The sequence below is a fragment of the Blennius ocellaris genome (assembly GCF_963422515.1).
Source record: "Blennius ocellaris genome assembly, chromosome: 10".
Lineage (NCBI taxonomy): Eukaryota > Metazoa > Chordata > Actinopteri > Blenniiformes > Blenniidae > Blennius > Blennius ocellaris.
This window is the reverse complement of record NC_137659.1, coordinates 16,226,957-16,251,901: the sequence shown is the minus strand read 5'-3', so window position 1 is coordinate 16,251,901 and position 24,945 is coordinate 16,226,957. Positions and strand designations below refer to the sequence as shown.

The following is a 24,945-nucleotide window of genomic DNA, read 5'->3' as shown; positions in this document are numbered from 1 at the left end:
GATTAAAGTATTTCTGATTCTGATACTCTTCTGAACAGACTTCTAATGGGTTAGTTGATACAGATCTACCCCATGTGTGGATGCATTTCTCTTTTTTCACATTTCACTTGCACATCTTGAAACAATTTCATTGACGCACATGGTTTTCCTACTAACCCTTCCTTATAATTACTTTTAACAAATGTGTGATGACCAAGTTAAAGTAATAAAGTGGAATTTCAGTAAGATGAGTACACATTGGATGTTGAACTCGGTGAAATCTCCCTGAAGACAAATACTAAAGTGAGATTTGACAGAATAAACTGGATGTAATGCCAATTAGTGAGCTTCAAAGGCACTGGAAGGTGGTTGTGTTTCATCTATTTATTCATCTTTGGAGAAAGACAAGTTCACAGTGCAGACCTAAGATGACTCTCTCATGGCTCCAGCGATGGATTTACTGCATTTATTTAAACATTTTGCTTTTGAAGATTAAAAGAAAATTAAGCAGAATTTGTTATTTGGGTTTACACAAACATTAATTATGATATATATATAGTTTTATTTTATATATATAAGTTTTATTAAGGTTCTAAACTGCTTCAGCGTATACTTGTATCAAAAATAAACCTTTTTCTGACATACCTTTATACTGGGTAAAAAAAACAAAAAACAACTACAATCTAGAAGAAGTCATGCAGAAAAGCGTAATTACCAGTACCAGGGTTTTATGTGTAGTGTAGAGTTCCTGTAGAATCTGATCCACGATGGAGTTGGTCAGATAGGAGACCACAGAAAGCTTCACTTCCCTGGGAGAAAGCGAGACAAAGGCAGAAACCGATCCAATCACTCTCTGCATTAAACTTCCCAACGCGACTTGAACCTTTTAACCTGCAGCCCGTCTTACTCCAGCGCTCTGTTGACATCCTCAGCTGCCCTCTCCATCAGGGCGCTGCGAATAGCTGATCGAGGGATCGAAACTTGTTCAGAGATGGACGAGAGAGGTGGGCTGAGCCTCTCGGCAGCCGAGCAGGACATGGGGCAGAGCTCACGGCACAGAGACACCATGGAGTCCACCACCACCTGGATGAAAACATTGTTGCGTTCATTAGATGTGTGTTATGTGCAACTTGCAACAAGTCCAGTTGCAACAGCAACAACCTCACTTGCTATTCCAATAATCCCAAACTATTTGCTTCAGATCTCCACAAGATGTTCTACTACTACTATGTTCATCATTGCACACCAAGCTAAGATGTTTGTGTTTGTCAAGAGTCCACGCTAAAATTCCCCTGCTCACTTTTTTAGTAACTTTAGCAACCAGATGTTGACTGATGCAAATTGAAAACTGCAGCCTCATGCATAACAACAAGGCTGGGCAGCACAGAGATGTGAATTATGCTTAAGTAAGTTGAAATTCAATCAAATGAACCCCAGATTCTTCCTCGGGGTGTTTTTTTTTTTTTAAATCATTGGCTCATGTTGTGCTACTGAATCTCAATGAGAGCAAAACGGAACAAAAATGTTAAACTGTTCATTCCCTGTTAATTTAAATGCGACATTTCTTTTGAAGTCAGCATACCTGCGCAGTACACACAGTCACAGGCCATTAATGGGCAATTTAAATGCAACTAGTCCAAAGCTCTGCTGCTGCTGCTGCTGCCGCCGCCACTAAAAAAAAACCCCCCAAAAAAACCTAATGCGTCAGACGATGAGTGTTTCTGCGATTACAGCCACCTGCAGCTCTTTGTCGGCAGCTTTAGCGAGTTCTCCAGCCAGAGCGTCCAGGCGCTGCTTGACGGGGCCGTCCACCGACAACACGTGGGCCAACTCGCACAGAGACGGATACAGCTGAGAGTAAACAGAAGAGGATCAGAGGAGGTAATTTTCTCAGATAAAACAACCAGTCCCACAACAAACATGTATTCCATTACAGCTCATCTCATACATTTGAAGAGATTACTCTTGTAATTGAATAAACTGCACTTTATTAAATCAGTGCTTGATTGGCTTGTCAAAATGTTCCAAGTGTCATTCGCTACAACAAAATCAATATATTTCATAAGCTCGAATGTTTTGGAAAATAATATGTTCCTTTTACATTCGCAAGCATCTCCTCATTGCTCATGTCTCTTCATCAGAAGTGGAAATCTGCCACCCTTCATGGGGTAAACTTCCAAAGACTGGAGTTGTTTTTTATTTTACAGCCAAAGAACCATCAGAAAAAATACAGTAATTAGTGAGTGATTCTGTCCCTTTACCCAAGATAATATTGTCAGCGATCAGACAGTCATACTCCTGAAGTCCTACAGGCCAAGATAATGACTTGGATATGGATTTTTCTACATATCATACACAGTCTAGATGGTATGGTTATGAAAAGTACACATGCAGCTGCAACGTTAAGAATATAAGGATCAAAGAAACTGACTCGGTAGGAAGATTGTAAAGGTGCCATCTAATATCCTCTTTGTTATTACCCAGTACCTCCATGTGCTTCATGACATTAATTAATGAATTCATTTCATCGGTTTTCTTGACGAAAAAACTTGCTACGCCCTTTTGACTCCTCTCCATGAAGCATTTTTTATATACCTTTACCATAAAGCAGTGTTTGTTGGTTTTGAATATTTTCATTATCTATTTCATGCTGAACATGATTAAATTAATGTGTTCAGGGTTATACAGAGTGCGATGACCTTCCATTAATTTCAATCAGATGTGCTGTAGGAGCAAAACAAATGCTAAACAACAAGGTGCAAGATCAAAATGCATAAATAGCATATGCAAAAGAAAAAATATACATTACAAGAGGCACTGCTATCCATCAAAACGTGGGACTCAATTTTGCAAAAGGTTCAAACCGGCAGCACTGCACCACTTCACTTCTTTGCTGATGTGTGTGTTATGTGTGGGTGTTGGATAGTGGGGGAGCATTAGTGTAGAAATGCAAACTAGAAAAATGAACAAAAAGATAAAGTGTACTATCATCCACAAGAAAACACAAAACACAGAAGTACTAAATTCTGAAATCATGCCTTCCCAGTCATTTTTAGTAGAGAGTAAAATAGCAGATATATGGTTTACTTTTTTGTCTTCATTACAGTGTAACAATTGAATGTTGAATAGCATGCAGCTTCATGGATATTTGGATTGTTGGTGTTTTTGAGGGAGCCGGGTTAATAATACATCAGAAATGTTTCATGGGTTAAACTTATTATCACAGGTGCTACTGACTGAAATACACTTTAAAGTATGTTTGAGTGACTGCATCAGGATTGCCGTCTGAAACATTTTTAAAATGAAAGAATGCATATGGCTGATGCCTTCTATCAAATGTAATGTACAGAATAAACAATGTTGTCAAACTCCAACCTTGTCAATAACAGGATAATAACACGCCAATGAATGTTAATCAAGTGTTAGCCCACCAGGCAGTAAGAAAATGCTTCAACCTTTTAGAGGGCTCAATAAGATGTCTGGAAATGTCTGGGAGACACCCTTACAGGACGATTAGAGAATCACATTTGTCGCAAAGAGCCAGAAAACTAACAAATCACACATATTACATATTGGGTTGTTAAAACATTCACTTTAGCCTCCCTTTAAAAGATTGTGCAAACATTATCGAGAACTAATATCTGACAAATCAATGTGTCGTTGACACTAAATATGATTTAATAGTATTGTATTGTAGTATTGTCACTTGCTTTACTGTGTACAGAGCTGGTGTTTATGCTATAATTAAATAAAACAAAACATCCTGATAAAGATATGTCCTATACTTTCTTTCAGCTTATCACTGTTCATTCAAGAAATTCAAAAGTTAAGGAATCCCTTAGAAAGATTAATGCCAATGTTTATAGTTTAATCGCTAAAATGACATCAACCAAAGGTTTCAGGCAATTAGTTACAACAAAGAAGTCAAGATTTAAAACTCAATCAAATGCTTGATAATCTTCTTAGCTGAAACATAAACAATTTACCTCTGGCTGATGTTTGATTAGTTTGTGATAATGGATTTTCTCAGATTACAAAGTTAAGGTTTCAGATTGCTGCAGTTACTCCAGTATTAATGGGACTTTATATGGCCACAGAGCATTTTAACTTGGCCTGTTTTATTGCTGTGTATGCAGTGCATATTTGTAGTAGGCTAGTTTAACCATCTTTATCATCCACGTTAATTCTGTTATAGTTTCATTTGTTTTTATTGTTCCAGCAATGGGCTGTTGGCCTTTTTTTTTTCTTAATCTATTTTGATGCACGAGCGATGACAAGGATATGGCTTTTGCTCTGTGATTCGACAATGCCAACACATTTTTCCTCTGAGGAAACATGTACTAATAGAGTGCAAAAAACCAATCAGCAAAGCATCCATTAGTAATAAGAGTTAAATCTGATTGCGTGTAAAGTCCAACTGTAATGGTAAAGAAGTAAAAACACCCACAATTATAGTATATAGTAACCAAACTTCCATCAATGACTGCACCATGCACAGAAACACAGAATGATTTACTGATAAAATATGAGAGAGATCATTGTGTAATGTAATAAAAACAGGATGTTTTCTGTAGCTAATCCACTTACAGCTCTGGAGTTTTTGGCTTCTTTGAGAATTTGTCTGGCTGTCTGGACTTCTTCTCCTTCCTCGCAGCCTTTCAGGACACCGACTTGCTGCTGCACGCGCACACACAGACGCTCCATCACCTGCACACAGGCGCGATTCCATACAGTTCAGAAACACAAGGCATTTGTCTCAATGCCATCATGGACATGCTGATTTCATCGTCGCCATGAGCACATATCAGCAGACACACGCACACACACACCTGTTCGGCGGTGCTGGTGACGAGGCCTTGGTGCAGCCTCAGAGCCTGTTTCTGAGAGAAACGCTGAGTCTGGTTGTTCCTAAGCAGGGCACGCTGAATCTGTCACACACACACACACATACACACACCCGCAGAAAACAAACAAGGAGGGAGAAGAGGGGAGATGACAGGTGTTTACAAAGTGCTGTGTGCAGGAGACGAGAGACAAGTCCATTTGCATGGTAATAAGGAGACTGGAGAGAGGATTTTGATCCTCAGAAATAAGAGGGATGCCTTTGATTTATTCTCTTGACTCAGCAGGTGGAAGTGTTGACTGCAACATCATCTCCGCGGAAGAAAGCTGGAATCAAGTGTTACTATAGGACTTACAGGTCGACAGACAATGTGCAAGCCAACAAAACCCTCACGTAATCAGTAGCTTTACATGCAACAATCTCTCTTAGGTGAAAATCTTTGTTAAGTAGCAGGAACATGACGAGATTAGTGCCACAGCAGCAACAGAACATGTCGTATGTATGCACACCATAATACAGTATGCTTTCACTTTGCGAGGTTTCTAGACGTGCATCAGCAGTCTCGAGAGAGGCAAGATGCTGTGTCTGATTGACTGACAGCTGAGCCGGCAGGGAAATGCAGTTTGACGTGCAATGCAAACAGACTTGCAGTGGTAACTGTAGCTTACAAGCCAAGTGACAAATACCATTTAGGTTAACTGTGGTGCTGAGATATTAATATTTAACTACAACCTTTCCCAAATCACACTTTGGCATATGGATATTTGTTTATGGATTTCATGAGGCCAATGCAAGAGGGAGGATATGCGACTTGTCACAGAAAAAGGCAGCGCTGCCAAAAAACATAATGCGTGCTGTTTGGAAACGGGCCGTCATTCCTTTGCTTCTTTGTCGTTATTGTCAGTTACTTTCACTGTTATGTTAAACAAAGTCCACCAGTTATTGTGACATCAAAAATGTCTCTTTTAACAATAGAAAAACTATATACAAAGCACGACAAAGCACGGTGCGATCATGTTTGCCAATGACAATAGTGTTTGATCCCAAGAAATCACCAGTGCACAATTACAGATTCTCGAGTGTGTTGATCTTAAAACGACCAATTTTGGTTTTCTTGAAATAGATATGAAAAAATGGAGCTGTCATTTATTCAGGGTCTGGCATTTATCTCTGCTTTATAACATCACTGTGGCCTCAGAAACTAGATGAATATGCTAAACTCAATGTACAAACACCTGACCGAGGCAGTTAAAACACAAGACGCGCACAATGAACATTGACTTGGTGATCATAATGTGGAGGGCAGAAGGGAGCTACACATGCTGGTCTCTGTTGTTAACAAGCAGTTCAAAAGCTTTCAAATGCTTTGGATGGCAGCGAGGACGACGTGCTGTGGGAGGAGCAGGCGCATCGCGAGAGTGAAACCAGTGAGGCAGGAGATCTGTGCAAGGAATAGGCCGAGTACACCGGAGAGGCTTGACAGTAAAAAAAAAAAAAAAAAATTGTAAATGAGGAAATGTCTGACAAGTCTAGAAGAGTGGCACTTTTCAGCACATGTGTACAACTGCATGCATGTCCATGTCGTTCATTGTTTTCTTCATGATCTTGATTTGGGGAAACACATTTAATGTTTTCACAAAAATAAGATTTAGTCTGTGAAACCTTTTGTAAAGAGGGAGTTGTATTATATTTGGACTACTACATTGCAATCGTTAGACAATGAAAAGCAACTGTGCGACATCTTTAAGGTTTCCAGTATTCATCAGGACACAAAGTCCTATAGACACACACCTCCCATACATTATCAAGTACTGAATTGTGTTCCTTGCAGTTGTTGGTCAAATCTTTTATGAGTCTGTTAAATAATCTCTATGTACTTTTCAAGAAGAGGAATGTGGAAGTTTATATAGGCATGTGGCAACGACATCCTTATCATTGATATACATGTGTATGAGTGCGATATAACATTTGAGACAGATGTACTGTTGCAGAAAAGGACTTTGTTTGATAACAGTGATATAATCTCAAAAGGGCCGATGCACAAAAAGAGGAATATGAGAGCCCAATGTGAAACAATGTCCAAAAATGTAACAATGACCCGAATTGTTGTGAAATATAATGTAATAAAACCTGAAATGTAATAACTGGTTGATAATGTAACAAGAATTTAAATGTGCTCTAATATGTTTAAAGCATATACATTATTTTGTACTGATGACTAGAGAAATAGGTTACAGAATATAGAGAACAGAAGACTATTGATTAGTTGATAGTCATGAATGAATGGCAACAGCAATCATACATGAATACCATAAACTGTATATATAGACATACGTATAAACAAATAGTTAAACATTTTAGAACTCATTATTTCAATGCTATTCAAATTGAAGCAGGTCAAGTCCAACCCATAAATCATTGACTCACTTGATGATGTAATAAAACGATTACAATTTTTGAGAGGGAAATATTGTGCTTGTCCCATAATGTAATATTTTTTTTTTAGGTTTTGGGCTCAGGGTGTTGTTACATTATGGACCAGTTGTTACATTTTGGGTTTTATAAAAAAAATTAATTACATGTCAGGCTGAGTACTGTTGTTACATTATCAACCAGTTATTACATTTCAGGTTTTATTACATTATATTTTATAACAATTTGGGTCATGTTGCATATCGGGCAAACAGAGGAATGTCAATTATTGTTGTCTGACTGGGTTATTTGATGATAACTTCAAAATATGCCAAGATAAAAAGTGTTTGTCTCATACTAAAAACAAATTAAGATGAAAATGTATATATATATTATTATAGTAAATATTTTTTTTAATCGTTTGGTAGTGAATAAAATGTATATATTTTATATGGTACAACATTTTAAGTAGTACAATTAATTATGAAAGATTTCTTTGTAGTTTCTCAAACAGCATCACAGTGACAAATGCTGGAAAACTGGTCCTAAATAAAACAATTTCTAATGAGAATACTAAGGACAAACAAAACAAAGGCAGTGTGGAACAGTGACTCACTAAACTGATCAAAGTAGGAGCCTCTTGGTGTGCACTACTGTTTGATATGCAAACTACAGCAGCACAAGTGATACTAACCAATGTAACACCCTTGTAGTACACTAAACAACATTTTAAGAAAAACTTCATCCCAAAACATTCAACAATCTCAGTTCAAGCGTTGTGCATGTACATTAGTGAACCCAGTCTTTTGTTTAAGACTCCAAATTTATGAAGTACACGTCTATTAATAGTTTATGTGATTATATAATGTCAGCAAAACTCTTTATTTTCTATTTTACAGCGGTTAAACCTCTTCCTAAACTAATGCATGTCTTTTCTTATTTTATTTTTTTTGTTAACATGCCATGAACGGCACAGCTACAGCAGGTATTTAGGCATTTGTAAGGTGTTTTTCGTAGATGTGGGGACATTAGGTTATTCAGACATTCAGAAAGCACAGTGAAATGTTCAGAGCAACACAACAGAATCTCATAAAAATGTTCATATCTAATGATTTAATGATTACTTTTAAAGGCAAAAAACCCATTTGTCAAACTCTTGATGCAATTTACTCTTAATTGTCAGGTGATGCTGTCAGGCACCATCTGGATCTTAATGAAGTGCTGCAGCAGAATAACACATCAAAGAGGAAGGAGAAGTTCTCCTCACCTTGGTGAGGGCTTGGTCGGTCTTCTCCGGGGCGCTGCGGTACGCCTGAGTAACGTCGTTCAACGGGATGGGCATGTACTGCAGAGTGAAGTTGCTGGTTGTTGGAGAAAGAAGGAATAGATTGGACGGAGAAAGAGAGACAATATTCACCTTGCAGTGATTAGGATGTTAACAAGAACAAAGAGGAAGATGCTCAGGGCACATAACCATTGTCTCCTATTCCCCAATATGCATATGCACCCACACATCTCGTGCACGGCGACACAGAGAGCAAACTTCCCACCCACACACGTCAGAAGCCTGATGAAACGATGGGTAATAGTAAACATTGTACAGAGATGGTTATCCGTCTTTTACGCGGGTGTGTGAGTGATCCTTTTTATGTGTTTATCGCCCCCCCCCCCCCCATTTTTTTTTTTCTTTAAAGTGCGGGTGATTATTGTGTTCGTCTTACTGCTCCAGAGCTCGCGCCACATCTTGGAAACCAGTCGCTGTGGTGTTGTTCCGATCCCACGTCACACTCCTGAGAGGGATCAAACCGAGAGGAAATGGGGTGAGACGGGCACAGAGGGGGAAAAGGTTCAGTTGCTTTCTGAAGCTCAAAACACACACGCATCACTCCCTCTTTTCTCTCACACCACATCAAAGCTGCATTGCTTTCTCAAAATGAAGCTGCACGTCAGAATTAAGACGCTCGTCAGGACTTTCTTCGACTTGCATAAAGTGAGTCTGCATTTCTTGATTTGGGATGCATGAACAACTGCCATGCAACTAATGAGCTTCTGTTATTCCACTGCAGATTCTCCACCTACACCCAGCTCAGTCTAACATTTTTTTTTTTTGATAAATCCAGTCATTTTGAGGCTCTCTCTCCTTTCATCCACCCTCCTCCTCCACCACCCTCCACCCACTCCTCCCCCGACTCGTTTTGCCCTAGAAATGCAAGCGGTGAAATCCAAATCTCTCTCCATAGGTGGTCTCCCTTTCCCATCTCTTCGTTACTTCACTAGGCCATATCCAACCTCCTCGGTCTCCAGCTTCTCCCATCATGCACCCTACAGTCCTGCCTCTGTCCTCCTTTGCCCCAATCCCACATTTTTAGTCGTTATTTATTCTTCCACCCTTTACACACGACCAAAAAAAACAATCTTCTCTTCACTGGCTTATTTTCCCTTACTTAAAGGTGGCAAAATACACACCATGCCTGAAGGCCTTTTCTTTCCTCCCCCTGATTTGCCGATCCATCCCTCAGACTCCGCAGTGCTTAGTTACCTTCACATCTCGTACATGGTTCACTTTCTACTCTGTGTCTTTAAAATGCAGCCTTGAACTCACCGTCTCACAGCAACTTCAGAGAATGTGAACGATACCCAATATATACATTTTTACTCTCGCCCTATTCATCCGTCTGTATAAAAAAATTGCGTTTACGAGTTCTGAGATCTGCAATGAAATCTCACTATTCCCATTTTCCCCGCATCAGAACCCTGGTGAAAACATACACACTTGCACGCACCTCAGTGTTGTGTTGATCTGCAGAGCTTTGCTGAGCATCTTGGCCCCGGAGTCGTCCAGGAGGTTCCCGCTCAGGTCCACCTTGCGGAGGCAAGCATTGGAGCCCAGAGCGTTGACCAGCACGGTGCCTCGCTGGCGGAGCCTCGAGTCGGCCAAGGAGAGAGACTGCAGAGCCTGGGGGATGCACAGAGCATTGCAAGAATATCTGAACATAAAATCACACAAGATAACGCTGGTGGGATGCATTTAGCATGCAGGAGAGTGTGGAGGTTGAGAGTTTAATATGGGCAGCTCAATATATGATGAAAGCAAATGTTTAATCTATTATCAATGCAGGTAGATTATAGGCTATTAATGCTAGTTTATATTTTCAAAGAAATCTGTGGATTTACCCATGCTTATTCATCATTTAGACTTCTGTCATACATAATTCCTTCAATCAATAATTTAATAAAAGAGATACAATTCTGATTTTGAAACCCAACCTTAATCTCAACCATGCGCACATTATTAACTAATTCATTGTTATTCTTCTTTCTTTTCAAAGCAAGGTGAAAGTCTTTTATTGTATATATTTCACACAATTTAAACACTGAATAAATACAATGGCATGTTGTGAATTTCTGAATGCGTTTCAGATGAGTAATATATCATCTAAAAGGAAGAAAAAAAACACACCAAAAGACTGCATAAGCATGAAAGTTTCTTGAGGAAACAGGAGCCGACACTCAGGCTCAGTTTAAAATACGACTTCAATAACATTTTGAAAAACAGTCATTCACTTTCTTGCCAAGAGTTAGATTTGAAGGTCGATACTCTCAAGTTTATAAAGGAAAATATAAACGTCTCACTTGCAGCCAGTCTGTTATCAAGTAAGAAACCAAAAACAAGAAGAAACTTGGAGCTGTAATTATCAAAATTCAGTTTCACTATGAGCACTCATTGTCAGGCTTTGAAGTTAATGTTTAATGTTGCTAATGAGTGAGGTGAATTAATAATTTTCAGACTGAATACAGGTCTTTTATTTTTTTTAATATGTGTTTTGAAATTGGCACATATCGTTTCGCCTGGTGGGAGTTCTCATTTCCTCACATCTGAAACTCGCAACCTTCTATGACTCATGTATTGAAGTGTTAACATGGAGCCAACATCATGAAAAAAATGTCTGCAGGGGAGACTCAGATGATTTGGATGTTTGTGTCGTCATTCCTTAAGCCGAGTAGGAGACTGACCTCGAACAAACTGGGTGTAATTCCTTTGAATGCACACAATTACACCTGCCATGAGAGCATAAATGCATCTGTCCCAAGTCTCGAGCGGGAGCGGGTTGTGAGCTATCACCATCAACAGTGGTAAATAATTGAGTAAGCTACTTGTCATGCTGTATTTGCAGAGCAGAGAGCAGAGAGAGAGCCTCAGGAGTCTCGAGAATAAACTGAGACCAAATGAATCACTGGTCGGGCCCACGGACAACATGACTCGTGAGCATGTTTGCACTTTGTGTGCGTCGCAGGTGGGAGATTGAGCCTAAATGTGCACACGCACGCACTCACAAAAAAAAAAGATGCAAAACCGTGATGTATTTGTGCATGCGCAGGCGTGCGAGTGGCGGCAAATCCGCGAGGCACGTGTAGGCGTGCATCTGTGCATAACACCACAGAGAATTAAGTGTGCGTGCATGTACAATATATTACATAATCAAACTCACACATTCTTCCTCTTGCACCAAATGAACCAGTTTCTGCAGAATTTCATCCAGCACCCTGAGGAGGCAGAAACAACAGGAAAACATTCATCATCGGCACCATCCTCACAACCATCTGCACTGCTGCTTCCCCGTCTGGACTGTACCTGCCCTTGATGGTGAAGTTCTTTCCCAGCATCAGGTTTTTGAGGGAGGGGTGCCGAGAGAACGCCGGGATGACAGCCAGCAAGTCGGCATCTAAACCTGCACACAACAGCCACATCTGTAGAGTACAAGAGCAAACCCAGCACTGCTATGCTCTACGGACCTTTTGTGAAAACAAACTTTCAAGTGAATCTTTAATTACACCCATGCAAGCACTGATGTAGTAAACAAGCCTGAAACTTTTAAAGGGAGTACATCTTGAATACAAAGAAGGCTTTGAAGGATATCTTAGAAACGGGGAAAAGTCACTTTTTTACCACATAAAATGGACTGGTTGTGGGCTGCAACTGCAGTGAGTCATCCTTTACTCTGCAGGGTGCAAACTTTTCTGGCCGAAAATGCTCAGTTTTGTCTCATGGGGAATTTTTGGCTCAAACCATCACTGGCCATAGAAATTCCAAAATGCACCTAATTAACCCTGCACTCACACCCACTCACCTTTTCAGAGGCTCGAGGATGGAGGGTGCTGCCAAGAGGAAGTGGTTACCATGGAAAAGTATTGACGGAACAAACACTAAAATGGATTTTTCGGAAAGCAAAACTATGCATGGTCAAATAATAGGACAGCAAGGTTATGTTATCAAAGTAGTATGTGACGCAACAGAGAGAGGGGAGAGTAGCACCAAATGTGACTCGAGACGGGGAGATATATTTCTACTAATACAGTTGGTTCTATTAAATTAAAACTACCGTAGATTAATGGCTGTTGGGGAAATAATTTGGTAAGTGGCCATCATACTTGTTGTGCTTTGTATGTAGGAGGTGTTTGCCAGGATGAAATATGAATATAGTAAACACTACAATATAATTGCTTAGTATCAGCTATATCGTCTGTGTCTCAGTACAGAAAATGCCTCAACAAGCAATCAAATCAAAACCAAGAGCATCCCAAGATATTTTTAGTTTTCGCTGTTTAAAGCTATAGTTAACCATGATGGAACTACAATGTAGCCATAAAGACACACAAATAAGATATATGAGATCACATTAAGTGGGGACCCACTTGCCGAGGGGTTGGGGTGAAAATGTAAGTCCCTATTATTCATACATTTCCTGTTCCAACACTGCTAATGCCGATCCAACAATTTAATATAGACGAGACTTGACACTGAAACAGACCAGCCAAAGAAAACACTCAGGTCTAAGACCAATACAATTGGATCATACAGGTCCTAAAAATATTGCTTCGTTTTAAATAGACACACTGCGCCTCTATGTAATCAACAATCTGTCAAACCACCTTGATGTTAAATATTTCAAAAAAGGAGGTTTAGATTTGTTTTTGATATAAATTAGATCTAGCCCATATGCGTGTGTGTGTGTGTGTGTGTGTGTGTGTGTGTGTGTGTGTGTGTGTATATATACATACATACGTACATATACACACATATATATACACACATATATACACACACACAAACACACGCACACACACGCGCGGCAAACAGCCAACACAAAAATGTTTGCCTGTGTTTAGCGACTGCCTCTAAATGCGGTTTAAACGTCACATGACGTATTTGCACTTAGCCCATGTGCCAAAACCCCAAAATGTTGAACAAAATAAAACAACAGTCATCCTCAGTTAAGGAGCTACACAGCTAAAAGACACAGCCAACAAGATGAAACAGTTCATGATACTAATGTTCCTTGAAGACACAGAGACAGAACAGCCAGTTTTCTGTACAACTGCAGCCAGAAATCCAATGAACAAGATGTCAAAGTGTACCAAGTTAATTTTTGGTATTAAAAACTCAAAAAATGTCTTTCTATTGATGTGGAGAAAGCAGCTAAGACAGTGGAACACAGGGCAATCAAGTTCATGCTGAGATAATCCTTGATATGTATGTGTGTGTGCGTGTGTGTGCAAATGTGTGTGTTTGAAGCATGTAGTTTCCTCCCTCATTGTAAATGCTGATATTGCCTAAGCTGCATAGATATTTCACATTAGGATTAATTTACCAGCTTGGCTTAAAAAGACGCCTTCATGATCAAAAGCCATCGGTGTCGGGCTCCCGTCTGTTATGGCGGCAATCAAAGGGCTTACAAAAACCCAACGCCCACACCAGTGTGCCCCTCGTGAATGCGTGCGCACGGACAAGTCACTTACCATTATCAGAGATGTCTAAAGTCCCCACGCATGAAACTCGAGGAAACAGTTCCTGGATCACGCCGGCACCTGCCGACCTCAACTGTAGGAGGGAGACAGAGAGGAGTGGAACATGACGGGATGGCCACGGGCGTTAATCTGTGAAGATGATGAAGTGAAGCACAGACTGACAGAGCGTACCTCACAGCTGCTGATGTCCAGGTGTAAATCAGCGATATGAGGGTTATTGGACAAACCCAGGAACAGAGCCCTGCAGGAAAACACAATCAGGGAAGGATGGCGAGGAGAGAAAGAACAGCATGCAGGAAGGGATAACACATAGAAGAAAGAGTGAGACCAATAACAGGTAGATGGGTAGAAACAAAGAGAAACAAAGGTCAATTAAGAGATAAAGACAGGAATAAAAACTAAAGTGTAAAAATTAAAGATCACTCCTACTAAAATGCAATTGGCTCTCTTTCACCCTCTAAAAACCTCACCCGGTTTATCTTCCCACAAGGCCACATTTTCCAGGGCACACCTAAACATTTTAGAGCCATCTTAAAAGATTTAGAGAAAAGTAGCTTAAAGAAAAAGATTCACAGCTTCCTCAGTCTTTAACAGCAATCGCCTCTGAAAAAACCCCAACTTTTTCTCCATCTATCCAGAAGAAATCGTACATTGTTGCACACTCGCCCAGCTGGATGCAGAAGAACACTGCATTTGCACATCAAAGCTCTGCTGGAGGTTGTTCTTGCGCAATGAATACACATTTAAGAGTTATGCACCACGAGGTGGTAATGAGGAGAAGTGCTAAGTGGGGAGTCTGCTCAGTCCAGCTTGGCTGGGATCCATCCTGCAGCAGGCAATCATCTCGATTGCTGGCAGTTTTCTTTGTTTCCTTCATTATTGATTGTGTTCTTTTGGCTGGGGGAAGCTAACAGCGGGCTATACACCTTACAGAGAAACTGTAATATTGCGATGTTCCATTTATCCCCGTAGGGAAACCCGCTTTTTGTGCTTGGCTGTTCGGTGAGCTGGTTTAACTACAGATCTTCTGAAGCTGGGGAGGATACAGAGCCCTGCAAAAAGACACGTCAGCATCATGGCAGCTCGCCAACGCGGGGGCTTCGGTTTCTGTGTCCTCTGATTGAAGGCCAGACTACTAACATAACAGTAGACTGGCTCTGCTGTCAAGGAAAAGTGTTTGAAGCCTAATGTGTGCTTTGATGATTAAATCTCACTGATGCTTTGGATGCAAACGCCGGTCCATATGGCGTAAGCTATTTCAGTATTCAGACCAGAGACAATGAAAACAGAAAAATAACGCCCTTGTATGCTGAGTGGTTCTGCTTGAAACAAGGGCAGATTTGACTGTGCTCCTCTCAAGGCTCTTGTGCATTAGCAATGCATTACAGTTGGACTACAGACCGAAATACTACATATTACATTTAAGGAGTTTCCTCTTGGATGCAACATTTGCATGCATTCAGTGGTGATTTTTCCAGAGCTCAATTTATCCAGTACTTCAAACTAAAGTGGAAACATTTTTAGTTTGAGTGGCCTCCGGTGGGAATTCATCTTCCACCACTCTGAGGCTTCAAGTTTGACTAAACAGTCACAGCAGTACAAATGCTTGTTGACACAGATAGGTGGTATCACTGAAAATTGCTGTTAACACACTTGGAATGATCTGGGAGTTACAAATCATAAGATCCGTGAGTTGTCTCACGAGCTACTTTTCATCACAAATCTCCACCACGGGCAAACATAATTTGAAAAAAAAAAAAAAAAAAAAACCAACAACAAAAAACTGATCTGTTTCAGTTGGACAACATTCTGTTAAAAAAACAACAAAAAAAAACATTTACATGATAACACTGCTGCTGGGCTGTAACCCGAGGGGAAATCATGTCTCCAGTATTAAACCAAGAAAACATGTCTCCTACATTTTGCCATTTGCTTATTTGTGGTACTTCAACTCTTAATTGGATTACTATACAGATTTCATTATGCCTGCTGCACGTGAATTTCGTCATATAAATGCTGGAAGTGATCTGTTGATATAGATATAGATACATTTCCAAAGTAACATTTAGATAATAACTTTCAATCAATTGAAATATTGCTGAAGGCAACTTCATCTAAATGGTTCACAGTAAAAAATAAATAAATTGAATCATTCATACTTATTGGATGTACAAACATGAAAATGGGCGTAACACACTTTCTACTGTGGCTCCTAAATGTTAAAAAATACTGCATTTTCTCTGAAAATATAGGAAAAATCTCACAGGCACTGGTTGATGTGTATATTACCACATCCTCTTGGCACCTTGGCTTTAATTGCAGTTTATTCTGCCAACTGAGTATATGAATCATGTCCAGAGATTTTCCAAATGAAGGCACAGATATTTGGCTGCCAGTTTGCCGTCATGCGTGGTGATACATGATTCAGAGCTAAACGTAGTCAGCAGAATATTCATGATACTACAACACCAGATGTATCAGTACACAGACTATTTGCTGAAGCATCACTGGATGTTTGTCAGATGTCACTGGATTTATTTGCCATCCATCCTACACCTTGATCAGTCAAACTCCTATTAACCTTGCTCCCGTCTTCCAACAACATTGAATTGTTGCGTTAAACACTGAGATAGGTCATACTTTTGCAAGATTTGAGGCTGTAGAATATTTCAGATGTGTCAGTTTGAAAATATAAACTTCATGTGTCTATTAAGTCCAATTCAGGACTATTTTATACAAACAATGTATTTTATACAGAGTAGTGCACTGTAGGATGTCACTATTGGATTGTGTCAAGATGTGGAGATATTCAGTACACGTTTCATCCCATTTAGAGATGTACTATAGCCTATTTCTACAATAGAAATCTATAAACATTTCAATTTGCACCCTAGATATATAGTTGAATGACAGGATTTTCTACTCAATCCAACACCAATGTGATGATTTGATATTTCTTTAAAAAAAAAAATCCTAAATCTGTCCTGGATTGATTCACATGCCACATGAAAAAGGCTGTCGTGTCACAGTTTCAAGTTTGGCCCATGAGACCATTGTCAGGCTCATTGTCAACAGCTAATTCACCAAGTGTGACAATGGCCATGTGTTGCCGTCTGAACCAACTCGAGTCAATATGCGATGACATTTGTAGATCCTCCTTTCATTTGCACTGTGAGCTGATATTAACTTGAAGGTGCAATGTGATGCCCTTCAACTGGGGACTTAATACGCAGTCTTGCTTCAGTTGATACATCAGTGGCTTCATGACAACTGTGTTGGGCATCGATTTTTAATTCATGTTTGGGAAATGATAGACCTCCGATTTCTGACGTCAGTTACTGCTTTGTGAGAAATAAAAAAAAAATTCAAGCAAGTTCTCTTATCTGTTATAATAAATTATTCATGATAAGCATATATATTAATTTAAATAGGAGGTCAGTTAAAAAAGGTTAAGGATATATAGACATTTCTTCAAACTATGCAAGCGATTTGCATCCAAAGAGATGCTGGCGAGGCTCGAGTTTCAAAGGTCACTTTAAATCTTTGGCTGCGACAGTGACTCACCTCAGTGAATCCGGAGGGACTTTCATAGAGGCCAGGCTGACATGGGTCAGGCTGAATGCTGAGCTGAAGAACTGGCGAAAGGTTGGCAGAGAGTCTCTCGCTTTCCTGGGCAAGGAAAAGTAAAGGGAACAAGGGAAAAAAAGAAAACAACTTTAAAATAAGAGGTAGGCGGTGAGCGAGTGAGCAGAGGGCGAGCGTCTATGGATAGATCACGACCGGGCAGCTAAACAGAACGTGAAAGGTGGAGAGAGATCAACGAGAGCAGATAAGAGACCGATCGAGACAAGAAAGAGGATGACGCAGGGACATGATCTGCTCATAAAGAGCGACAGAAAGTTTGCAGTAGACAAGCGGGGAACTGGCTGAGGGAATGAAGAGATGAGGGAGAGAAAAGGAGTGTGGCAAGAAAGAGATAAAAGGGTGAGGGAGAGAAAAAAAAAAGATGGAAGGCTGAAGCTGACAGATGCCGGCTGTGACATTTAGGTCAGTATTATATCAACCAGACGCCGTGAAAAGGTGATTTTGGCATTAATTACTGCCACCAGTTAAAAGGTAACACTGACCAATTATCCAGCCATCTGCTTGGCGTACACTCTACATTAGCCTGTCATCAGAAGGAGGACAAAGAATATTTCTGTAGACATGCACAGAGTCGGCGTGGAGGCTACGCTCAGCATCCGCAGGATGGAAGTTATACACCGGTTCAGATCCGTGTTTAGCACTTGTCATAACAGCCAATCTGCCATCTCAGCCCCCGCTGTACCCATAATTCACCACAGGGAAGGATGAGGAAGGGCGTCTGGAGAGAACAGGATAAAGTGTGGGAGACATGGGGGGGGGGAATTCATCTTACAGGAAGATGAAGTTTGTTTTTCAGGGAAAAGATTACCTGCTACCACTCTTCAGGCAGCTGATATGTTGTTTACTTGGGAACAAAATAGCCTGTTTGCTTCCCCATATGATTTTCACCCTTAGTCTGATAAGCGAGTTTTGTTTTCTGTGATAAAGGACTTTAGATCCAGACATATAAACACAAATACTCGCACAGAGAATGGCCAGCAGAAATTACCTTTTCAATTCTACAGACAATTTAGTCTTTACAGAATCAAACAATAATTATACATAATGGCCAGTCATTTTACCGGTGAACTATAATGCATGAGTCAGTTATTATTCTCTTTATCCTTTATTTACACTCACTCTTTTCTTGTATTATCAGCTCATAAAGAAACGTTGAGTCATCAATACTGGACAAGCTCCTGTACCTGATGTTAATGTTGTTTCTTTCCCTTTTCTTTTCATTAAATGAAGCATTTAACAACTGCAATTGTGTGTTTCTTTACTCCGGTTGCTCCAAAATCAATTAACAGCTTCGGACTCTTTCAAAATTAAATCGCACATCAAGGGGAAATTGAGAAAACATGGCATCACCAGTCAAAGGCCATTAAGCTGTATTCCCTGCTGGGTGCTACATATCACATGAGACTGTCTGGAACAAATTAGTATTGCAGGTAAAATGTTCATGAATCAAAGTCGCAGCCAAATTAAGATTTTGGCCTGACGTACCGACAGAAGGGTTAAGGAATCACCAAGATTCATTGTGGAATATGGAGCGAGCTGGCTATGTGTGGTCTTTTAGGAGTATTATGGAGTAGCTGTGGTTTACTCTCTTACCTGACAGTGAGCATAGTGAGATTCTCCCTATGCATGGGCTTTCTGCCTCATCCAATTTTTTTCTTGTTCCCCAGAATCCATTAAGATGCACTGGAGGTCAGTTAGTGACAAAAAATTCCTTGAATAAATGTGAGGGTGATTGTTCAGGACGTAATGACGTTTATCACTGATAAAATAGGCTTTACAATTTCAATCCTACCAACTCTGAAATAACTGTTGATTTTACAAAATGCTTTCGTTCTGAAAATATTACATATCTATTTATTATGAAATCAAAGGTTTGCGTGTCGAATCGTTTACGCATCAGTAGTTTTAGTCCAGTCCTTGTACAAAAATACTGTTCAAACATGCTTCATACCATTAGTGGTTCTCTTCCCGAAGCGATGCATCAACTCCTCGGAGAAAATTTATTTTACCATCTGCTCAGGTTCGTTTACCACTTATGTTTCAGCTGATTGCAGCAGATTCAGGCACTATTTCAGCGAAACCTGAGCACTTTTAAGACCTTCCTAGTCAATCAATTCCTTTTTATGCTTACGTTTTAACTTCCACACATTTGGAAGCATTTCCAATGTCACCACGTCACCTGGCATAGAAGTTTTCTATCAAGGCCTTGTTTACCTTTACCGAGTTGGTCTTTGTGGCATCGGTTTGAAGCCGTGTCTACTCGGCAATGCAACCAGACTGAATTGACTCATCTGCAAGAATCACACCCGATGCTCTTTCGGCTGCAACCGGGTCTACGATGTGTCAACCTAAAATGTAAAACTCTCGTTCATTAGCATATGTTACTGCAGGTGTATGCAAACCTAGTTTCGTGCGAGTCCTTGTTTCCTCCCAACAACAGAGGTAATAATACTTACACAACACCAATACCCACAATTACTGGAAATGTGCCAGCTATAAACCAGAATTATCTTTCAAGAGAGACATCACCTGCCTCCAGCAACATATCAGAAATACAGCCTGAACCTCAGAGACATCATAAAAAGAAAACTCTTCTCTGCACTCTGCTCTCTCTGATTGCAGAGCCAATTTCGTCATGTGCCCATGTGTTGCGCACAGCTGTTTCATAGATATGAGCGCAGTAATGTGACTGGCTGGGAATATAATGACTAATCACTACAACTCCTACAATTTCTGTTCCACTTCAATAGATTCCTTTTTGCATATTGCTCCGTGACTATGAGCCCTTTTTGTCCTTGTGCATATGACCCGGCATTTCACACAGATTGTTACGACTCCACGGTTGAAATGCGAACGCTACAAAATGATTTAGCGCATGCCAAGCTGGCCTCCAACTTCGCAAGATTATCCAGCACAAATAACTACTTTTGGTGGGTTTGTTTCACACGCTGGTGTGCACACAGCACCACTACAACGCTGCATGTGTTAACCACAGTACATTGCTTTTTCCTGGCGATTAGATGTATAAGACTCGTATCTTTTAAATGCTCCAATAATCATTCCACAAGATAAAACTACAGTGTGAAACAAAATGTAACTTAAAGGTTAAAACCTCAGAGGAATATTAAAGGTATGATGTATAATATTAAAAAGGTTAATAAACAAAAAAGAAGATGCAATGTAGCTTCATTACAAGCTTCTTTTCTTGCAAGCTTGATAACCTCCCAGCGTGTAAGCCGTCATTTCTCCTTTGACCCATTTGTAATGATGAGCATATAGCTTGTCAGACTCTGCAGATACGGACTGGCTGTTGTCGCATAAGCAGATATGGTGTCACTGCCGTTCTCACGAAACCCTCTCCAGAGAGCTGCATCAGCAACTCGTAACCACACGTGCACGCCTCTGTAACAGTATACATGCTGGGCCGTCCATTGTTTCAAGAAAGTGCCACCATCTGTGTATGCGTGCATGTGGGGCGGCTGAAAGCGTGGTCTGAGGCAGCCCCTTCCATATTCATGAGCAGCAGTCAGGCGGTTCTTATCAGCTCGGTTCAGCTTTGTGGCTCCGTGTTGTCACCACAACACCGCAGCCATCTGACCAACAGCACTGAGCCAGTGTGAGTTTAATGTAGGAGGACCAGCAGGAGGTGGTACGAACTCTGAACAGAGGGAGGAACGGAGGAGGAAGGGAGATGTGAGGAGAAACTGGCATTAACGATGATGAAGTGGATAATATGACGGAGAGGAAAGAGTGATAAGAGAAAGAGTGACAGGAGAGCTAAAGGGGGGGGGAAAAATCAGGAGAGAAGGTAAAGATAAAAATCAGGTGGTAAAGGTGGATGAAGCAGGGATATAAAGGAAGGGGGTGTTCAAGAAGTGCTGCCACACAGATGCAAAGAAGTAAAAGATGGTTGGAGAGATACAGAAGATGCAACGAAACAGAGAGAGAGGGAAAAAAAACACCGGTGAAGCAGCCTGGGGATTGGAACAATAATTCCCGTCTAAAATTAGGCTCATTTTTCACTAACTTCTTTGTCTGTGATTCTGTAATGTAATATGCTTAACAGGGAAGCTCCTGGGTTCCTGTGGGACAAGACATGATGAGAGCCAACACTGCCTCTGTCTGCTTGCTAAGCAAACAAAGACGATGGGCTCATTCAACCACACATACTACAAGACATGTAAAAAAAAATAAAAAAAATAATTAAATTAAATGAAATAAAAAAAAAAAACACGAAACACTTGTGGGCAGACATACAGGAGCTCAACAGAGAGAAAACTTGTTAGCAAACAGTGACATGTGTACAGTAAAGCAGGCTGGAAACACATTCTGCGTACACATATGCAGAAGGGCAAAGAAGATGAGTGACGTGATGCAAGCGCGCGCTAATTTGTCAGAGCGGTCCAGGGCTGAACACTAATCTACAGCAGGATATAAATAATTATGCTGGTCCTCTCCGTGCTTTCAGACTGGAATTCCTCCAGAGTCGTTTGGCTGAGTCATATAAGCAGAAAACAAATGTGTTTGTTGTTGCTTCTTTCTTCCAAAAAGGAAAGGCCTTCACAGGGATTTACGCTGGAGTTGAACACCCACCTGTGAGAGAAGGAGTTCTTGGAAAGGTTCAGGTAGGAGAGGTCAGCGCAGCAGCCTCGTAGCAAGGCCCCAAACAACTGGCAGAGAAACACAGAGATAAATGGGTTGAGTTATGTTTGCTCCAGCAAAAGCGATTGTGTTGTATAACAGTTATTTTAGCTCTTGAGCTCTGCACAAATGGTTATAGCGCAGATTAAAGCTGACACAAATACAATGTGAGCAGACTAAATAAATAACAGTATTTCTTTTGTGGTGGAAGCCTCTTCTGGGAAAAAATACCCTTTGGTAAATTAGGCTGCCATTATTTGACATTTAAAAATGAACTCTCATAGTTGCTTTACAAGTTAATGTGTAAAAAGATGCACCACAACTGAATGAGATCATTGTAAGTCAAATTAGGACAGAGCTTGTTATTTGGTTTAGGATTAAATTCATCCCTTCCACACCACATGGCCGAGGATTGAATAGGAATAAGTGCTTTTCAGTTCTTATATCCATTCGCAAGGGTATTTAGCATCAAATGTGACAAATATTCCACAACATAGCCTTTTATGTACATGCACATTGGGCATGCCGCCATTATAAAGTTGTTGCTTCGAGTCCCGAGGATGACACATCATTTGTGCATTTGAGCATGACAGACAATCATTTGTTCAGAGACCTGAAAATGAGGTGATTCTACTGATGGGAGAATTAAGTCAATTTAGCGCCCACTCTCTAATCAACTCCACACAGCAGGGAAGAGCTCCTCCGTATATAAATAAATGTGAATAAACACTCATTTACTTCACCGCACTATTACTCCCCAACATGCTGCAGCTTTAGATAAAACCACACAAATGTAATGTATCTGTGGGTTAATGTGTGGTGTTAACATAGCCAAACCTGGAACCGTACATTAAATGCACGCCGGTGCAGCCTCTGATGCAAAGGTGAGGATGCACCTGCACAGGAGTTAAAGACACCGAAATAACATCTAAAGAAGCATTTTAAACCTTTACGATAGCTCTATACCTGTTTTAATCTCAAAGAGTTCAATGGAAGGGAAAGTTCATTTTGTTATTATTGAGAAAAAAACATTTGTTTCTGACTCAAAATACAACTTGCATCATGATATGTGTCACTACCATCATTGTGTAAGAGTGTGAAGCAAAACAGGATATTACAGTCCAATTTGTATATCAGAAAAGGAGACTTGACTAAATGACTTGATATTGCCAGAAAGGCACACATTCTGTGTAAACAGTTGAATGAATCCAAAGAAGTGGTTACAACTCATGATGTTATGGGAAAATGACACATCCGCCTCTATTCTGCCTCTATTGAAGGGGTAAATACGTTGACAGTAAGTGAAATATTGAAAGAAAAGGTACAGAATTCCAGAAAGAAATGTCGCTACAGATTCGAATAAAAGTATTCTTAAGCAAGACATCAACAGAGTTCACAATAGAAGCTAATGATTCACAAAACTTTCAATAGAAAGAGCTGCAGCTGTGAGCAGCGTAGAGGCAAACTATTAACCATATGAAAAAAAAACCTGTAAAACCCAAGAATTGAATAAGAATTTAAATAGTTATGTGTCGAAACACTATGAGCATTGTTTTTGATTCAATTCAATTATGTATATTTTAGAATGAAAATATAAAGACATGGTTGATTTATGGAACAGCTGCAGTGCATCACAATAGATTATAAAAGCATACCTAATAATATGGCCTCCTCGTGTACATTTTCTGGTTTTTAAATGCAATCATTCTCATATTTGGCTTCGGTATAAAAAAAAAAAAAAAGACTTCTTTACCACTTGACAAGCTTTTGGATAGATTCTATAATTATATTTACAATGTTCTGGCAGTATAACTTGAAATGCCTGGATTGCTTTGAATTCAATGGAGTTATAAAAATAAACTGTTCTGAACATTTTACTGCCAGCAAAACAAGAGGAGACTTAACTGAAACACTGACTTATTAAAGACATTGAATGACTTCACAATATTTGATGGATACACTACAAATGAGAGCTACGCTGAGCAATAATAACTTTTCAAACACAAGAACAAGAAGTCCTACATGTTGCACCGAATTTCACCAAAACAAATTCCTCACATTGTGTAATCTATACTTGCAATAAACCCAATTCTGATTCTGACTTGGAAAAAAAGCCATATACGTGTAGGCATACAAATACACATATCTATTGTAGCGTGTATAAAAGCCCTGTTAGAGGCCGATATGCAACAATGACCCGAATTGCTTTCAAATATAATGTAATAAAACCCAAAATGTAATAACTGGTTGATACTGTAACTAAAGTGCTGAGCCTGAAATTTTTATTTTTTTAATTTTTTAATAAAACCCAAAATAATGCAACAAGACCCTGAGCTAAAAACTTAAAACACTTTTAAAATGGAATTATGGCACAAGCAAAATAATTGTCCTCTAATATTGTAATAATATTATTACATCATAAAGTAAGTAAATAATTTATGGATTGGACTTGAACTGAACTTGAACTGTAATCTATTTCTCCAATTATCAGTACAAAATTATGTATAACATTAAACACATTAATATTTAAATTATTTTAACATTATTCACCCATCATCACATTTTGTGTTTTATTAAAATTTTTTAAAACACATTTTGGGCTCAGCATTTTTGTTACA

The 24,945-nt window shown here is 39.7% G+C and overlaps 1 protein-coding gene across 1 annotated transcript in view; it reads right to left on the bottom strand.

The window, feature by feature from the left end:
* carmil3 (capping protein regulator and myosin 1 linker 3) overlaps positions 1-24,945 on the bottom strand; it is a gene marked incomplete at both ends in the record, with an annotated part of 86,249 nt that overhangs the window by 18,840 nt on the left and 42,464 nt on the right. Inside the window, 14 exons of the mRNA XM_080503076.1 lie at positions 701-788; positions 887-1,062; positions 1,717-1,830; positions 4,567-4,686; positions 4,809-4,907; positions 8,502-8,595; positions 8,956-9,024; positions 10,018-10,190; positions 11,725-11,779; positions 11,868-11,964; positions 14,033-14,114; positions 14,213-14,282; positions 17,606-17,710; positions 22,280-22,356. Of these exons, the coding sequence (XP_080359202.1) occupies positions 701-788; positions 887-1,062; positions 1,717-1,830; positions 4,567-4,686; positions 4,809-4,907; positions 8,502-8,595; positions 8,956-9,024; positions 10,018-10,190; positions 11,725-11,779; positions 11,868-11,964; positions 14,033-14,114; positions 14,213-14,282; positions 17,606-17,710; positions 22,280-22,356 (1,419 nt within the window). The remainder of the gene's footprint in view (positions 1-700; positions 789-886; positions 1,063-1,716; positions 1,831-4,566; positions 4,687-4,808; positions 4,908-8,501; positions 8,596-8,955; positions 9,025-10,017; positions 10,191-11,724; positions 11,780-11,867; positions 11,965-14,032; positions 14,115-14,212; positions 14,283-17,605; positions 17,711-22,279; positions 22,357-24,945) is intronic.